The sequence below is a fragment of the Salvelinus fontinalis genome, chromosome 2 (genome assembly GCF_029448725.1).
Source record: "Salvelinus fontinalis isolate EN_2023a chromosome 2, ASM2944872v1, whole genome shotgun sequence".
Taxonomy (NCBI): Eukaryota; Metazoa; Chordata; class Actinopteri; order Salmoniformes; family Salmonidae; genus Salvelinus; species Salvelinus fontinalis.
Window position 1 is genome coordinate 53,547,947 of NC_074666.1, and position 18,988 is coordinate 53,566,934.

At 42.0% G+C, this 18,988-nt stretch overlaps 1 protein-coding gene across 4 annotated transcripts in view; it reads left to right on the forward strand.

Annotated features, from left to right (window-relative positions):
* The first annotated feature begins 5,984 nt into the window (after nt 1-5,984).
* Nucleotides 5,985-18,988, forward strand: part of LOC129821106 (gamma-aminobutyric acid receptor subunit alpha-1-like) — a 28,366-nt gene continuing 15,362 nt past the window's right edge. The window contains exons 1-8 of one of the 4 annotated variants that reach the window (XM_055878432.1): nt 5,985-6,111; nt 8,863-8,959; nt 11,959-12,071; nt 13,192-13,259; nt 14,922-15,142; nt 15,894-15,976; nt 16,577-16,720; nt 17,743-17,895. In XM_055878432.1, coding sequence (XP_055734407.1) covers nt 8,883-8,959; nt 11,959-12,071; nt 13,192-13,259; nt 14,922-15,142; nt 15,894-15,976; nt 16,577-16,720; nt 17,743-17,895 — 859 coding nt within the window. In that variant the 5' untranslated portion in view covers nt 5,985-6,111; nt 8,863-8,882. Of the gene's footprint in view, nt 6,112-6,395; nt 6,579-6,985; nt 7,358-7,394; nt 7,560-8,862; nt 8,960-11,958; nt 12,072-13,191; nt 13,260-14,921; nt 15,143-15,893; nt 15,977-16,576; nt 16,721-17,742; nt 17,896-18,988 lie in introns of those variants that run through there. The other 3 variants (XM_055878423.1, XM_055878406.1, XM_055878415.1) reach the window with 3 other exon arrangements.

Sequence of the window (18,988 nt, forward strand, 5' to 3'; positions counted from 1 at the left end):
GGCAGAAGGCGATACGGTACACCCCCCCCCCTCCCCCCCGCTTATAAGGCCAGCCCGAGGCATGGGTGCTGGACAAGCTGGCTGGGGCATAGAATCCCGACGAGCTGGCAGAGGTATGGGAGTCTGGCGATCCGGCTGAGGTGTGGGAGTCTGGCGATCCGGCTGAGGCGTGGGAGCTTGATGGGCTGGCTGAGTCATGACGTGGGGTGGGAGCCTGCTGACCCAACCGGGTAAAGGAAATGTCTCGAGCCAGCTGAGGCGTGGAAGCCCGACGAGCCAGCTGAGGCACCACCGTTTCCATCGGCGGCGGCACCCGGATCCGAAATCACCAACAAAACAAAAAACAAGAACCTCCCTGATGCTTCGTATAGTGGTGTCAGCATTCTGTAAGGATCAACACTGGAGACAAGTAACAGGTACAGGGAGTGAACGTTTAATAACCACCGACAGGAACAGAATACAGACAGCAAGGGAAACGGACAAGGGAAACGGAAACAACAAAAATGCTGACATGGGGATGAAACAGAGGAAACAGACAGATGTAGGGAAGGCAATCAAAACATGAAGGAGTCCAGGTCAGGCCAATGAGTGCTGATGCGCACAATGATGGTGACAGGTTTGCGTAATTAAAGGCAGCCTGGCGCCCTCGAGCGTCAGAGAGGGAGAGCGGGAGCAGGCGTGACACTTAAAGACTTACCCAGAAATATTTCACTGCTGTAATCGCTGCCAAAGGTGATTCTAACGTGTTTTGGTTGAATATTTATCTAATAAAGATATCATCATATATTTATTTGTTCTTACATTTTGACATTACAGAGCATTTTGAGTAAATCGTTGACAAAGGAAACAACAATTAAATACATTTTAATCCCATTTTGTAGCACAAAAAAATTCAAAAAGTCAAGGGGTGTGAATACTTTCTGAAGGCACAGTAACTGCTACTTTTAATTTACCTGGAGTTTTGAACCGAACATTGTTGTTCAAATAAAAGTTATTCTGTAGAGAAAGTATTTGAAAGAAAACTAACAAGAGGAGGAACAGATGGCCAGTGGAGGTTTTAATGCCTGAGCCAAACTGTTGCGCTTTGGTAAATCTCTTGGTTATAATCAGTGTTACGTAAACTGCAGACTGGGTGCATTGTGCCGTCTGCCTGCACTCCCTAGGCACACAACATAACACAACGCTTTACTGTTACTCTCTACAATCAGCCCTCTTCCGTCGCAGGTCGGTTGCGGTTTTAATTTCATGCCATTTCGAAGCCTTCACAATTTCTTGTTGAACATATTACTCACAGTTACAAATATACAAGTTCCAATATAGCATCTTGAGGTCGGTGATATACTATCCACTGCTGCCTTATACAGTATATTCAGCAGAGAGAAGAGAAGACATATTCACCGCGCAAGCTAAAATAAATCAGATAATCCAAAACAAAGCCCATGTTCCAGTCTGTATTGTAAACAGTAGATCCACTGTAGATTATTTCACATTGATATCAGAGTAGCTGAGGGTTAAGAACCCATCACACCTACTCCATACCAGCTCCCCTCTATAGTGCACTATTTAGGCTCATATGTAATGCGTCGTTGATCGATAACTTCTCAGGCCAGCAGTGTGTTTGGAGTGGCTTGCACCATTGTTTTGGACTGCAACCCGACCTGCAAACTTTTAGTTTGTTGATCATTCATGTAGTGCATGGCAATGAGTCACCAAGATGGAACAGTATGGATATCATAAGGTGAATGCACCAATTTGTAAGTCGCTCTGGATAAGAGCGTCTGCTAAATGACTTAAATGCAAATGACCCTAATGACTTAGAATTATTTCAAATATCAAAATATCCCAACTGACACTTCCATCTACCTCACTGTGGAGTCACAGACAATGTCAGCTTTTGGCTGAAGTCCAGAGTAATTGTGCTGTGGGAACCCCTTCCTTCACAGCCAACCTGGACTCCGAGCATTTCGTATTATTCTGTATGTAAATCCGAGAAGCTCAATTTAGTATGATATGTTAAATGTTGCATGGTATGTATTCATTTGTGGATGTTCATCACCCATTTCCTATGATGTGTTACAAATTACAATTTGTATTACAGCACCAGACAACGTTTGGACACACATACTCATTCCAGGGTTTTTCTTTATTTTTACTATTTTCTACATAGTAGACTAATAGAATAAACCTATGAAATTACACATATGGAATCACGTAGTATGCAAAAAAGTGTTAAACAAATCAAAATATATTTTATATTTGAGATTCTTCAAAGTAATCACCCTTTGTGTAACGGCTGTCTTCGGGTGAAAGAGAGGAGGACCAAAATGCAGCGTGATGATAATCCATATTTTAATTCGGATATTTAAACGACGAACAAAAACAACAAACTGACAGAAGGAACCGAAAACGCTACAGTCCTGAACATGGGAACACAGAACAGATGAACACACAAACAGGAACAATCACCCACAAACAAACAGTGAAAACAGGCTACCTAAATATGGTTCCCAATCAGAGACAATGACAAATACCTGCCTCTGATTAAGAACCATATTAGGCCAAACAACAAACCCAACATAGAAACACAAAACATAGAATGCCCACCCAGCTCACGTCCTGACCAACTAAACAAAGACTAAACAAAGGAAATAAGGTCAGGAACGTGACACTTTGCCTTGATGACAGCTTTGCACACTCTTGGCATTCTCTCAACCAGCTTCATGAGGTAGTCACATGGAATGCTTTTCATTTAAAAGGTGTGCCTTGTTAAAAGTTAAATAGTGAATTTCTTTCCTTCTTAATGTGTTTGAGCCAATCAGTTGTGTCGTGACAAGGTAGGAGGGTATACAGATTATAGCCCTATTTAGTAAAATACCAAAGTCCATATTTTGTCAAGAACAGCTCAAATAAGCAACATGAAATGACAGTCCATCATTCATTTAAAACCTAAAGGTCAGTCAATGTGGAAAATGTCCAGAATTTTTAAAGTTCCTTCAATTGTAGTCGCAAAGACCTTCAAGCGCTATGATGAAACTATCTCTCATGAGGACCGCCACAGGAAAGTAAGACCCAGAGTTACCTCTGCTGTACAGGTTAAGTTCATTGGAGTTACCAGCCTCAGAAATGCAGCCCAAATAAATGCTTCACAGAGTTCAAATAACAGACACATCTCAACATCAACTGTTCAGAGGAGACTGCATGAATCAGGCCTTCATGGTAGAACTGCTGCTAAGAAACCACTACCAAAGGACACTAATAGGAGGAAGAGACTTGCTTGGGCCAAGAAACATGAACAATGGACATTAGACCTGTGGAAATCTGTCCTTTGGTCTGATGAGTCCAAATGTGAGATGTTTGGTACCAACCGCCGTGCCGCAGACACACACACACACACACACACACACACACACACACACACACACACACACACACACACACACACACACACACACACACACACACACACACACACACACACACACACACACACACACACACACACACACACACACAAAGACAGGTGCATCATGCACTCACTCACTCATACACACAAACACACACACATATATTTATGATATATGGATATTGATTGATAGTGAAGGTGATGTTATGTGACTATGCTGTATACAATCCTTGTGGGGAATGAACAGTACAGTCAGGAAGTATTCATACCCCTTGACTTATTCCACATTTTGTTGTGATACCTGTCTACACACAATACTTCATAATGACAAATTGAAAACGTGTTTTCAGAAATTAGGGTTAAGTTTAGGAATTATCTAAAAGGGTTAAGGTTATGGTTAAGGGAAGGGTTAGCAAAAAAGAGTTAAGGTTAGGTTTAGGGGAAGGGTTAGCTAAAAATTAAAGTTAGGGTTAGGGGAAGGGTTAGCTAAAAGGGTTAAGGTTAGGGTTAGGGGAATGTTTAGCAAATTTGTTGAAAATGAAAAATATAAATATCTAACTTACATAAGGACATGTTAGAATCGCCTTTGGCAGCAATTACAGCTGTGTGTCTTTCCGGATAAATCTCTAAGAGCTTTGCACACCTGGATTGTACAATATTTGCCCATTATTATTTTCTAAATGATTTTTTTTGCCTGTTCTTAACTCCATTCTGTTTCTTTTTTATCCTGAAAAACTTCCATCCTTAACAGTAATAAGCATATCCATAACATGATGCAGCAACCACTATGCTTGAAAATATGGAGAGTGGTACTCAGTAATGTGTTGTATTGGATTTTCCCCAAACATAGCACTTTGTATTTTTTTATTATGTACAGGCTTCCTTATTTTCACTCTATCAATGCGTTTAGTTTTGTGGAGTAACCACAATGTTGTTGATCCATCCTCAGTTTTCTCCTATCACCATTAATTTAACTCTGTAACTGTTTTAAAGTCACCATTGACCTTATGGTGAAATCCCTAGCGGTTTCCTTCCTCTCCAGCAACTGAGTTAGGAAGTGAAGTGACTGGGTATATTGATACACCATCCAAAGTGTAATTAATAACTTTACCTGCTGAAAAGGATATTACATTTCTTCCACAAAAATGTTTTTACCCATCTACCAATAGATGCCCTTCTTTGCGAGGCATTGGAAAACCTCCATGGTCTTTGTGGTTGAATCTGTGTTTGAAGTTCACTGCTCGACTGAGGGACCTTACAGATAATTGTATGTGTGGGGTACAGAAATGAGGTAGTCATTAAAAATAAAATTAAAATAATGTAATTGCACACAGAGTGACTCCATGCAACTTATTATGTGACTTTTTAAGCACATTTTTACTGCTAAACTTATTTAGGCTTGCCATAACAAAAGGATTGAATACTTACTAACTCAAGACATTTCAGCTTTTCATTTGTAATGAATTTGTGAACATTTGGAAAAACATAATTCCACCTCGACTTTATAAGGTGTTTTGTGTAGGCCAGTGATAAACTAATCCCAAATGAATCCATTTTAAATGCAGGCTGTAACACAACAAAAGCCAAGCGCTGTCAATACTTCTTGAAAGCCCTGTAGATAATGGAACAAAAACAGCAAAGAAAGATGACACATTTCACCGTGTTACTGTATGCTCATCGACATGGAATATGAAAACAGAAAATAAAAGTCAATGTAAATGGTGACCCATAAAATGCCAGAAAGTCGAATGTACTTTTTGATTCAAAACATTACTTCAGAAGCAGTGATTATATCCTTATAACCTGCACATCAAACAAGGCAGTTACATAAATTACTATGATCCATCACTTTGATGTTGAGCCCTACATCTACACACTACACTACACCACAGCCCCTCTCCCTCACTTGCACTGAAGGAAAGTAGGGCAACTCTCAGATATTGTCCTTTTGGGGGGGATGGAGGTATAGTAGAATACCAATTTCGAAATTTGGTTGTGGATCAGCAGTTTTTCTCGTGTTATGTCAGTCACTGACAGTCACTCTTTTAGCCACATCAGCTAACAATTTTTGGTTATGTGCCCAGAGACCCTGATCTCCAGTATTGGTAAATGTGTAGAATTGCAGGAAATGCGCTTTAAAAATGCAAACTTTTATCTCCAGTCCATGGCAAAATGAGCAGAGAATTGCAATGAGAATTGCATTAAATGTGTTCGTGTGTAATTTTGCTAACTGGACACGTGCGAACACACATGCATGAACGCGCACGCGCGTAGCCACACAAGCAAACCAACTCACAGTGCCCGTTTTCATGTCATTGGACAGTGAAGAAGCATGTCTGGAAATATACTACATACATTACAATGACATTAATTCTTCGGCGTTTCGTTTTGAATAACGGGTAGAAATATGCACTTGCAGCATTAAGGTCGATGCACATGGGCTAGGCAACCTCACGATCTGTGTAGAGCACAAGATCGACGGACAGAGAGAGAGAGAGTGAGAATGAGAGACGAGGGCCGACAGAAACCTTACTGAATACCGATGCATATAGTCTATGACGTCTTCCATAACTCCTTCATACACTATATCAAGTATGCGTAACTCAACACATAAACCCTGTTCCATTTCAGGCAAGACGAATAATACCCTTGGTTTCATCAGGCGGTTTTTGCAGATGCACAGCATGGGTCAGAGATACCGTAGTCTGGTAAATACAATTCCGTGTTAATATCGCATTGAGGAGTTATGATTTGTGCATGAAGGACGAGTAGTCTAGATGTCATCATAGTCTGTTGTAAACGTAATAAAACAAACACATGATATCACTGTGTATTATGCATTGATAATGGCAATAAACCGACTACATAAATTGTGAGTTATTACATGTCCCATCCTGATTAAAATGTCTTCTGGTTTGTAGTTTAATTTGAAATACACAGATGACTACAAAAATATACGCTTGATTTCATCAGGCGGTTTTTGCAGATGCATAGCACAGCTCTGCTTTTCCAGCTCTGTCTATGTTCAGTCGTGGAGTGCAGGCAATAGCAGCATAATATTTGGCTGTAAACACAGGCGGTCCTGTTGTCTCGATGCGAATCCTGGACTTTTAGGGTACAGTGAGTGAGTGATTCAAGGTGATTTCGGTGTGGCTCGTCTCATCAAATTTTTCGGGTGAGCGAACGATGGGAAGAATGTAACCTATTCAATATTGGGAAGAATGTAACCTATTCATGTATGAATGTGTTATTTTTTTTTATATGCATTGAGTGTCTTCTTTGATTGGCTATGTGATAAACATGTAATAATCGATTGGAGATATTCGTTTTGGTCATAGAGGAATGTCGTGCCAGTTGATATAGCCTATCCATTCAATAAATATAAAACGCAGTTTATATAGGGAAACATCAGTCGGAGAGAAAGCGGGGCAAAAAAACAAGTGAGCCGGTTGAAAATGTAAGAGGATTTAATTTTGCAGCCACTGAAAAGAGATTAAGTCGACAGCAGTGGAAGTTAAATTGTGCTGCATATAACAAAAATGGGCGGATTGGTCTTTAGATGAGAGAGTGGTACCACCTTCCATTCTAAAATAAAATTGCCCTGGCATGAAGTCACAGCCTATTTCACATCCGGTTTACCCAGGGACATATTACTATTGCCCTGGTAAAGTAAAGCTTTATTTGGCTGCAATCTCAGTATTTACAGTAGATTTTGTAGTTAGATAACCAATTTGTTGGGGACTGAGAAGAGTATAACCCCCCACACCAATGAATAGTGCGCGAGACCTGCGCATACTCAGCATCGTCAGCAGCCGTTTCTCCAGCCTCAAGCTCAAATTCGGCAGTAGATCTGAGATCTTTGAGGATTTTTCTCATTGAATCCGTGTAAAAAAAAAGAAGATGTACATAAAAGTTTGAGGACACGACAGCCTCGAATATCTCTGGTATATCGCTGTAAGTGAACTAATCGTTTTTCATTTTGCTTGTCTTTGTCGGTGCAGAAGGAGGTCGGGGAATTTGACTTGCGTTTAGAACTGCAGTGAGTTGTGTTCAGCCGAACAGAGGCAGAATGGTAGAGGAGTTGCAACGATCGGGGAGTGGAGGACGTGGAGTTTGCTATTGAAAATTAAGACTATTTAAGGGGGCATCTGCTGTGGTATGATATTTTATGTTTTTTGTCGAGGTTGTTTCAGCACTGGACAGAGCTCCGAAAATAGAATCGTACAGTTGCTTAATAGGCTACTCACCACGCACGATTTGAATTAGACTACTGGTCATGTTTAAGATGAGCCTTGAGAAATGCCAGTTGCATGCTAAATATCTCCCTGAACTCAATATATTTATACTGCGGATGCATTTCAACGGAATGATTTAGAAAATGTGGTTGTATGGGATTTTTACGCTAAACTGCATTATCCCTGCTTTATCAAATCATTGTCATACTAACGGAATTTTAACAGAACATTGCACGTCCTTTGCACAGCTTCGTTCTCAGCATATTCAAGTGCACCTTGGAGGAATTGAAGCGAGTAACAGGCGCAGTTTTTTCTATGTGTGTTTTATTGACAGGTTATTGTAGTCGTTTGTGGCATAATGGTGTAGCCATTGATTACAGCGTATTTTTCGTGGGTAATTCATTGCTGCTGTGGGAAACATTGTTATATATATTTTTCTGGGTTCAGTTAAACGGGCGTCTTTGTATAACGCAATAACGTAGCCTACCTCTTAACATCATCTGAAACTGGGTTGACATGACGATGTTGGATAAGGTGAAAATGGGTGAATATAAGAGGATTTGGTTTAATATTGCGGTACCGCCGCGTTTCAATTGCAGGCTATGAGTAAGCTATATTACAAGTGTCAGGATAACACACGACAAACAAGACTGTGTAACCGGTAACGTGTTTGATTATTTTCGCAATGATTTATCGCAATATGCGTGCGTAATGTGTCTCGTCGGATCGTGCGAAATATATTCTTCATAATGGAACGTAGTCCTGTTTGAAGCAACGGATACATCGCCTCCAATGTATCAAATTCATTCAGACGCGCTCTCACGGTGTTTCTTTTTAGGCAGTTAAATGAAGTATACTAAATAGTGGGACTGAATCATGACATATGAGCTGGCAGATGCAGTTCAGGTTGTGAACGTAGGGCTAACTTGTGAAACATATAGTGCTTTGAGGTTCGACCCATCACCGTATCTTAATGTAATTCGTTTTTTTTTTTTTTGCGTGTTTGCAAAAGTTGGGCACTAATATAAACCAAAAGATACAACGTAGGGATTGGGAATGGCTGGTTTTAGTAGAACGTCGCCTGCCTCTTATTGTCCTTGATCGTCTTGGTTTGAGGATCCCTCAACTCCTCAATTGTATCTTCTTTGATTGTCTTTTGAGCCATTCGTGTCAATGGTAGCCTACTGTTGTATTGTATAATGTGTTGTTTTCTTCTTCCTTCAGTGACAAACCACTCTCCGGCCATGGGTGGACGGACAGGAACGGCCATACTATGTGTGTGGGCCTGTTTGCTGATGGCCAATGTGCTTTGTGGGAAAAGGTAAGGTGGGCGACCACACCAACAAAAACATTAGCTGAGCTAGATTTGGCCCAGGAAGGAGAATCAGTGTTTTGTTCTATGGTCTAGTTACAATAAAAATGTACTAGTCTCTCAAGTCCCCCAACAGAGCGGAATTAGAATTGATTTTGGGATGTGCAGTCATGTCATGTTGGAGTACATCCCTCGCTGACAGTCTGTGAGAAAACAATGTAATGATCACGTTTCGCCAGCTGACCATATTTGTCCTTTGTGCCTAAGTCACTAGGATGGCAGTAATTAGGCCATCACTTCACGACTCCACACTGTAATTGCAATGAGGTAATACGAGGTGAACACGAGCTGGGGCTGATTTGCCCAAAATAGCAATTACTGTGTTAAAGTTTCCATTGGCTCAGCAGCCACATGGGACAACACTGAATATTTAACCAAAGTAGAGAAGTGCATGTCTCAGATGTTCTGTCATTCATTCAAATGATGTATGTGTCTCAAGTGACATACTTTAGCTAGAGGGGTAGTCCAATATAGAAAGTCACACTTGGGAATACAGATGGGGTCTGTGCCCTGACCACACCACTCAGTACCACAGTGTGATGGGATGAGAGATGACAGCGATATCTGGTTCTGAAATGTGATTGTCACACTATTAATCCTGCCATTGAAATGTCAGACATTTGCGTGGGCACCTCGATACTAATCCAGTCCTAGGATAAACTTTGAGAAGTTTGACATTGAACCAAAATCATGCAAATACCAAGGATTCACTATTTGCAAAGGAAGCCGTATATATGCCTAGATAATCATATAGCATGAAGATGCTCAACTATTAAATGAGTAATGTTGGGTCTTGCTATTCTGCAAGCCTAAATGATTTAGCTGAACTGTCAGAGCCATTCACTGAAGTTGACTTAAATGGTCATTTATTGAGATATTTTGGTCTTTTGCGTCTCGGTTACTGTCGTATGTACAGTTAAGAGTAAACGCCACCGATTACATGCTCAAGAACATGTTTGTAGATGGAATATGTGGTCGAACATGCATGCATATCTTATCAGTCTAATGGAACTGCCATTCAAGGATTTATTTTCCGTGAGCTGTGACATCCTCCCCAGTAATCAACCGTGAGTTGAATGTATTTTAACTGCACTTCTTCAAGGATGGCCCATTTAACCAATAAACACCTCCCCTGATTACTCTACCTTACAACTGTCCCCATAAACTGCAGTGTAATTATTAACTAGTAATTCACTGTATTTACCTCTAGGATTCAAAACACAATTCTTGGAGGGTTTTTAAACAGGTGCAGTAATCAGTTGTGCGCACATTTGTGTTGTGGATGGAGAGAAGGACCTTATACTGGGGTAACTATGGTGTTCTGAAGAAGGTCTAGAGAGAGAGAGAGAGCTCCTGAGTTTGTGGACGGTTAGGCGAGCCGGGGCTGCAGCAGCGTGCAGCACTGAGCAGCACTGTTGCTGTTCAGATGACCTGTAGATGGGGATGGTGTACAATGTTTTATGAGGAAGTGGCCCCAGTCAGCTCATAAACATCCAGTCCATTGCTCTCTGGTTATCTGCACCCCTCCCTCTGCCGTTCCCCTCCTCTACCCCCCCCCCCATTTCCAAATATACCCTATGTCAAGTGCATTTTAATTATTGCTCACTTGAAAGCGCTCTGAGGCATCCTTGCACATTTGCTGTTGTGGTTTTTTGTAAGGAGGATATAATGAACGTATCTGTTGGGATGTACTGTATCTCTGTGGTAAATCAAAAACCTCCGGCATGTTGTGTTTACTCAGTCTATCATCAAGAAAGCAGAACATCAATGTGTGTGTGTGTGTGTGTGTGTGTGCACGTCGTTTCTCTTATCTTTGAGCTAAGGCAAGGAAGGCTTTGCCATATCTTCAAGTTTTACCCAAAAAGTTGAATGTGGAATTGCCATCAGTAAGACTTTTTGACGCCCAATGTGTGTCATATTCCGTTGTTTATCAAAGTTCTTAATTATTATTTAGATTCCATAAAAGTCATTTTAGCAGGAAGTGGCATTTGAACAAATCGCCGATGTGGTAATGAATGGTGTGGTTGATGTCATACTAACTATATTATTTCTGCAGCGATGTGAGTAGAATGTCCTTATTGGGAAGAATCGTTCAACAGCTCACATTTAAAGCCGTGTGATATGCCTCTCCCCCTCCCCCTTCTCATTCACTCTCTCTATCTCTCTCCCTCATTTGTGGCTGCCTGCATGCATATCCTCTCAGCTGTTCCGTTGACTCCTCCTGCTACTCGCTACTTCAGATTCCCCACCTTCCCATCCAACGGTCCATGCTAACTAATCTTTGCTGACCTTCCCTTCTCCTTGGAGCTGTTTTCTGAGCAGAGTTTGTTTCCAAACACTGGGGACAGTTTATTTAGCATGCAATCAAACCAGTGTTGTCTGCGATTGGGCGGGGGGAAAAAGAAGATGATTGCTCAGAGGCAAACGATTATTTATGATTAAGGCTTTCCTGTGATTATTTTGAGGGAGTGAAGAAATCTCTCCCGCCCCTTCCAATGCCGACCATTTCCCTCTCCATCCACACCTCCTGTTGATAAAATACAAATTTACACAGCATGATTAAATCTGTATTGCTACTGATTACTGTGTTGAAATATTAACGAGTGGAGATGTTAACTGCGTTCGCCCGTTTACTGATTGTGAGTATTCTGAGTTTGCCTTCAGCATTTAGTTTCATGTTGCTCAAAGAGCATACTCAATTAGTCCTTTGCTGTTAATAGGCCACGTTAAGGTGTAATGCATTATGAGTTCTGCATGTGTACAATGTCATGCCCTGTGGATCAAATAAACGTATTTCTCACATTCATATGGCTTTATAAAAATTCTGTTTCCTCCGAGCAAGTAGATTTTAGAGGATCAAGAGAAGTTGCTCAGCTGGGATTTAGCTCCAACACTCCTGCATCAATTTACTGAATTCACTGTCCAAAATTACTCTTCCTTTTTGTCAGCTCTGGACAGAATGGCCAGACGGATGAGCAGAAAGACAACACTACAGTGTTCACCCGGATCCTAGACCGTCTCCTGGATGGCTATGACAATCGTCTCAGACCAGGGTTGGGAGGTACAGTACTGTACAATGGTTTCTCACCAACTCATAACATTCTCAAGTTAGAGCTGGTAGGAGATAAAAGGGTGATGATGAGTTACTTGGATTTATTCAATAACATGGTTATTGCATGCTGTAAATTACCTTTACAGCTGCTAATTTTCGGAATCCTTTGTTGTCTTATTTAGAATTGATGGCACGAGATTGCACCACCCTGGAGGTTTACTATTGGTCGTTTGCCAATACCATTAATTGGATGATAGCACTCCAGAACACATAAAAACCAGTACGGCTGGAGTCCTTTGTCCTGCTTGATGAAAAATAAATCAGCATTTCATTCGCTTATCGTCACAAGCATCCTCATGTCTTTTTTTTCTTCTGCCTTTGCAGTCATATCAGTGGAATCTTCAGGAGGGCGATTTACTGTTCGCTCTTTCCTTAGAAGCATGATATCAAGAGCAAGTATCTTTTTAATATGAAAATAAAGCTCCTTGGTGAATAACTCAACTAATTATTTTGAGAAATAGTGTATGGTGTAGATATTGTCATTGGGACCTTGGGTAGTTTTGGCACTTTTCATGGAAGTGCACTGTGCCAGACAGTTCTTGCGTATACTGCTCTATATCTATATTCGACTCAACTTGACAGAGTAATGGAGAGACATCTAGACCTACTGGAAGGTGAATGGTATTCTTATGGAATTGATTGTGTGGAGGCAAACAGGCAAGGGAATATTACATTTTCAGTGGCAAATGGAGAGAAATTAAACATTATGATTGACACCATTCCTGATGTAAATCATGTTTCCATTTTCCACTTCAAAACATAATGCTGTACAGATGAAGGTACTCAACATACGTCAGACCAGGTGAAATTTGATCTCAGCCAAGAGATTTGAAAAGTCATGAAGAGATTCCATCAGTCCCCAGGTAATGGTCCTGACACTGACACGGAGAACCGCAGAAATGGTTATTGACCTCAAAATCAGGATTGTAAGGTGTCATTTTGGAAGGGGGCTCTGTGAAAATTAGGGAATGATACGATCAAAGGGCAATGCTCCCCAGGATTACGTGCTAGTTAGAGCTAATGAGGAGCCCTGATCGACACTCACTCTCCTAATTTCTTGGTTCAACAGAGCGTGTAACTGAAGTCAAGACTGACATTTTCGTGACGAGTATTGGGCCCGTCTCGGACCATGACATGGTATGCCCGTCTTTCCTCTCTGTTATTCCCCTCTCTGAAATGTCACCAGTTCTGTGTCCATGTTCTCCCCTTAACCTATTTTGATGTGGTTTCAAAGGTAAAATGTTTATAAATTTGATCAGCCCCATTAGTTTTCGACATGAATGAAATGTCATGAGCGAGGAAATGTTCCAAGACCAATTGGCTCATTCATTTCCAAGATCAATACAACTTCTAGTCTTAAATGGAATTATATTTGTATGTCCATTTTTATTGCATGGCATGACCCAAGCGGAGAGGGCTTGGTATTGATGTGGGTATAATGACTTTGGATCTTGTGTAGCCTTCGTCTTTAGATTTGGCCATGATGTACAGTGTATTGGCAGGTGCTTGGGACTAGATTGTAAAGTCCCAGTCCGTGTCCCAAATAGAACCCCGGCTTAGTGCACTATTTTTGACACATTTTCATGGAGCCCTATTGGCCCCGGTCAAAATAAGTGCACTTCATAAGGAATAGGGTGCCATTTGGGATACAACCACAGAGAACAGATACTATGGTTATGGCTAGAGACATTACCCTTCCTATGGCTATCATGACTGGATAATGTGATTTGATACAATCCCACTCAGAGATATAAACTGACAGTGGAATGATTCAGACTAGTCTTTGCAAAATTACCCTTCAGAATGTTCTACCTGTCCTCCTACCTGCTTCCAAACGCAATTTCATTGACCAAAGGTGGGCGTACCTACCGTTTGAAAATCATGTTGGATATTGAAGAGATATTAATTGAATGGCAATAGCGATGGTGAGATTGATTTATTCATAATTGCTCTGTTGAGACGTCTTCTTTAACCACTGTGGATGAATCAGGGCAAAACAATTACTAATCTGACTCTGCGTAATGTACACAGGAATAACAAGTCCCGGGACATACAGTATGTGAAACACACTCTCTCTCTCTCTCTCTCTCTCTCTCTCTCTCTCTGCCTCTGATATTGTCTCACAATCTTGATGGAGGTTTGCTATTGGTGCACTTGAACCATGTGTATTTGACATATTATGATTTTATTACTGTACATGCTCTAACATACGGACCTGCACGTTTTTGCTGCTGCGCTACATCACAGTAAGTCACGGAATGGGCTGGCCAAAAGGAACAGCTACAGTAGCTACCATTTCCCTTTCCAGTCCACTTCCATTACCTTGCAGCTCTGTTACCGTTCACAGTAATTAACTCACGGCCGGGGGGAAACCGGAGAACCGGAACGCTGTAAATTCGCTGGCTAGCTAACTCCGTCAGGCATTCTGAAATAATTAAAAGCTGCTCTTAGCCATGGCGACTAGTGCATGTTAGAGTGAGATATCGTGCCAGTGTTTGTATTTGGTGTGCTAAAATCTAGAGCAATGTGCTTCTTCCTCATGTTTATTGACGACACATTCATGAGGACTAGCTGGAAGGAAGAGACGGAAGCCAATAGGCCAGTTAGATAGACCTACCTTTGTTGAAGCCTCTACCTTGGCAAGACAAGACAGTCACCAGCAGGAAAAACAGGCAATTTCTGCTACATGGATGTGAGAGAAAGGAAGTAATGATATAGTCTGTAACATGCCTGGCAGATATAGGATGACTAGAGACAACCTACCTCTCCTGGGTCCTGACCTTGCCTTCTCTCTCCCAGGAATACACCATTGACGTGTTCTTTCGTCAAAGCTGGAAGGACGAGCGGCTAAAATTTAAAGGTCCAATGTCTGTTCTCCGTTTGAACAACCTGATGGCCAGTAAAATCTGGACCCCTGACACATTCTTTCACAATGGCAAGAAGTCTGTGGCCCACAACATGACTATGCCCAACAAACTCCTACGAATCACCGAGGAGGGAACTCTGCTCTACACTATGAGGTAAGTGTTTTCGTTGCATTAGATTCAGGAAGAGGTATTTTTAACACTGAAAAATGGAAATCCTTACTGGGAAGCAGAACATCCTTTTCTCTGAAGACAATAGTCGTAAAGTTTACCAGTCCCATGGTGATCGTGATCCCAGTACATTGTAAGGTTACTTTCTGCCCTAGAAAATACTTTTGGTGTCCAGCAAAATATGAATCCTTAAAGAGATTGTATACTGCAGTGGGGAGCACTAAGATAAGACCTTTAGTGAGTAGAGCGAGTAGTGTAGAATATAGTGGTAGAGTGGAGGCCCACTGTGGGTTTTCATTTGAGCTGAAACATTATAAATAATGGTCCCAGACGTGAACTTTCAATGCTCACAAAACAGAGCTAATGTGAGGGTCACAGGGGGTGGCCATAAAACCTTCTAACCTCCGCAGATGTGGACACAGTGTGAGTTCTTATTCATGGCGTGGCGATGTAGAGCTGAAGAATGGATGACGTGTCATGGGTGGGTTGACGTTCCCCTTTTTCACTGTGATGTCAGGAAAAGGCTGCAGGTTTGCAGCATTGTCCCTCACTGCCAGTTTCTATTTCTCTCTCTTTCTCTCTCTCTATTTCTGTCTCTCACTCTCTCAATCTTTCATCTCTCCCTTTCTCTATTTCTCTCTCTGGCTCTCTTTCTCTCTCTCTCTCTCTTTGTCTCTCCCTCTCTCTTTATTTTTCCTCTCTCTGTATCTTTCCCTCACTTCCTCCCTCATTCCAGACTGACAGTAAGGGCGGAGTGTCCCATGCACCTGGAGGACTTCCCCATGGACGCCCATGCTTGTCCACTGAAGTTTGGCAGCTGTGAGTGTTTCCCCCCCCTTCTCTATCTCTCTCTCTCTTGTTCCCTTCTGACCGGAAACCCGCTTCTCGTACCTGATACGAGCTGACAGTGGTGCTACAGCTGTCCTCAGGCAGGATCTGACCTCCCAGGCCCCGCTAGGCCTCACTAGGCGCATGGCAGAGCAGAGACCTTTGTTTATCGGATGCAGTACTCCCTGTCATACTTTCAGAACATCGTGCCAAGTGCTCATGGCTGCCAGGTCTTCTGACCCCAAAACATCCTTGAAAAGTAGAGAAAGAAAGAGAAAGAGCGAGAGAGAGAAAGAGCGAGAGAGAGAGAGAAAGAGAGAGGTGCCCGACAATGACGAGTCAGTCTGTTCAGAATAACACAGCATGAATAAAAGACCAACCCTCAACTTTAAACTGTCTCGCTAAATATTTCAGTAATGAGGCTCCTCTGCAGTACAAATCCTCTGCAGTGCTGAAGCAACACTGTACTGTGGATTGCTGTGACATGTCAGATGGTTTGCCAGGAGGGAGGAAAATCTGACTTGGCTGTTTAAAGGTTAGTCAGATTGAGATGTTGTTTGTTTCTCTTCCCCTCGCTCTTCTCCCTGACAGATGCTTACACCAGAGCTGAGGTTGTGTACGTGTGGACGAGAGGGGCAGCCCAGTCTGTCGTGGTGGCTGAAGATGGCTCTCGGCTCAACCAGTATGATTTGATGGGGCAAAGTGTGGACTCTGGGGTTGTCCAGTCCAGCACAGGTTTGTTTCCCTTGTAAAATATACATACTCTAAACCTCCCTCTCCTTTCTCTCCAAAGAGCTGCATCACATTCCCACTGCTCTCCATTTGTAGGCTTACTTCGAGAACATGTCCCAGATTTGTAATTTCCCTTGTGGGCATCACATCATTTTTCTTCTTTTTGGTTCATTGATGCTGCATGGCATAATTAGTGACAGTGTAGAATGGGTGACCCCTTTACAGTGAGTTTAGCTGCAGGCAGAAAGGTAGTGCATAAGACAGTAGAAATCTATGCTTAAGACAGCCTTTACTGTTTCTTTATTGGTCGGTGTTTGAAAGTCACAATACCTATCTCATTAAATTGTATATGCTAATTCTGAGGTACCATTGATTTATCAAAAAAATGTAATTAATTTTGCATGGCCATTTAATAAGTGCATATTGATTCCTTTGTTTATGTCTCTGTCAAACATAAAGAGCCAATTTATTACTACCTAATTAATTCCCATTGCTGTCAATCCATTGATGAATTGGGTTATGCCACGTTACTGAGTTAGTTGATAAAGTAGGCCTATAACAATACTAATAAATCTCTATAGCAATAAAAGAACCTGCTTGTAACATGGCAAACCACTGCAAAGCACACAGACAGATTTCCTCTGTAGTATGTTATAACAGTCTTATTTCACATCTGAAGATTATGAACCAGAGAAGCACCTACTGTAGATTGGATCTAATATTTTCCATGTACATTGTTTTAAAGTCGGGTGTTGATTCAGATTCAGATCCAGAGTGTTTAATAGTCACATGTACAAGGGTTGCAGGTGTGACAGCAGGGTGCAGTGACAATCTCAGGCGCCGAGCTCCAGCATGACGCAGTCGGAACTGCAATCTCACTATTTCTTTACTGTATATCAGATCGAATTTGTAGCATTCACAGGAGCACAAGAGCTTTAACAAGTGGCCGTCCAACTGGACATGACACAATAACTTCTCACGCATAATTCTCTGTTTTAACCCCTCTCCATCCCGCCCGACAACAGGAGAGTATGTTGTCATGACGACACACTTCCATCTGAAGAGGAAGATTGGTTATTTTGTCATCCAGACGTACCTGCCCTGCATCATGACAGTAATCCTATCCCAGGTGTCCTTCTGGCTCAACAGAGAGTCCGTCCCAGCCAGGACTGTGTTCGGTGAGTCCCTGCTACTTCATACCAAATGTAAACCAGTTGACATGCAATTTCCAAAGTCACCACACAGTGTTAATTAACCACAGCAGGCCTTCACACCAGAGGGAACAGTGTGATCTTCGTCACATTGCCTTACTAACGTCCCTCTACATGTAGGTTTGAATTCAATTACTATAGTAGCAATGTTGATAGAGGTCTGGTGCCCATCAATTAATAAGCTTGTATTAAAAGCGAAGGAAAAGTAACACTGACACTCACTCACATTGGTTGGTTTCCTAAAGTCAGTATTAAACCGGATTGGTTGAATCCTCTTATTACCGTCTGAGTTCTAAGCCTACTGTATACTGGAGCACTGCACCAGCCAGAGGAGCATTAATTCTTGATTCAACATTGGCTGCAGTGGAATTTCAAGTTCCACGTTGGCTGAGTGTGGCTGTGAGCATGGATGTGCGTGTGTGTGTGTGTGTGTGTGTGTGTGTGTGTGTGTGTGTGTGTGTGTGTGTGTGTGTGTGTGTGTGTGTGTGTGTGTGTGTGTGTTTGCGTGTATGTCTGAGCTCTTATGCAACAGCGTCCAAAAGGAAGGCTCTTGTTCGTCAGTCTACAGCACGCTGCTCTCTAGCAGAACAGAGCGGCGGTTAGCTGGGCTGTCCTTGCTTTACCTCTTCCTCTCTATGCGCATCGCCGATGTCAGTGTCTCCCTTGGCCGAGTATTTAAAGGAGCTTTCCAAGCTACATAATGAAGTGTGATGCAGAGGATTTTTTCAACTGCAGCCCTAGCCTGTACTGTGTTTGCTGCAGGGTTCATGTGGTGCTGTTATGCAGCCTACCTGGTGCTGTTCATCATGTGGCAGAACGAGGAGTAGGGGAATGAGGTTGACCTAGATGCATAGCACTATCTGGAGCGTGTGTCTTCCTCATGTCATGTACTGTACTTCTGTCTCTGGGAGCAAAAAACTCACACACTGTACTCACACTACACTTAGCTATACAGTACTCCTTATTTCAGGCAAGAGACGGGCATGTTTCAAGAGATAGGCTCGGGTCAATGGCATATGTCATTGATAATAAAAAATGCATAATGAATGATGTGAGTGGC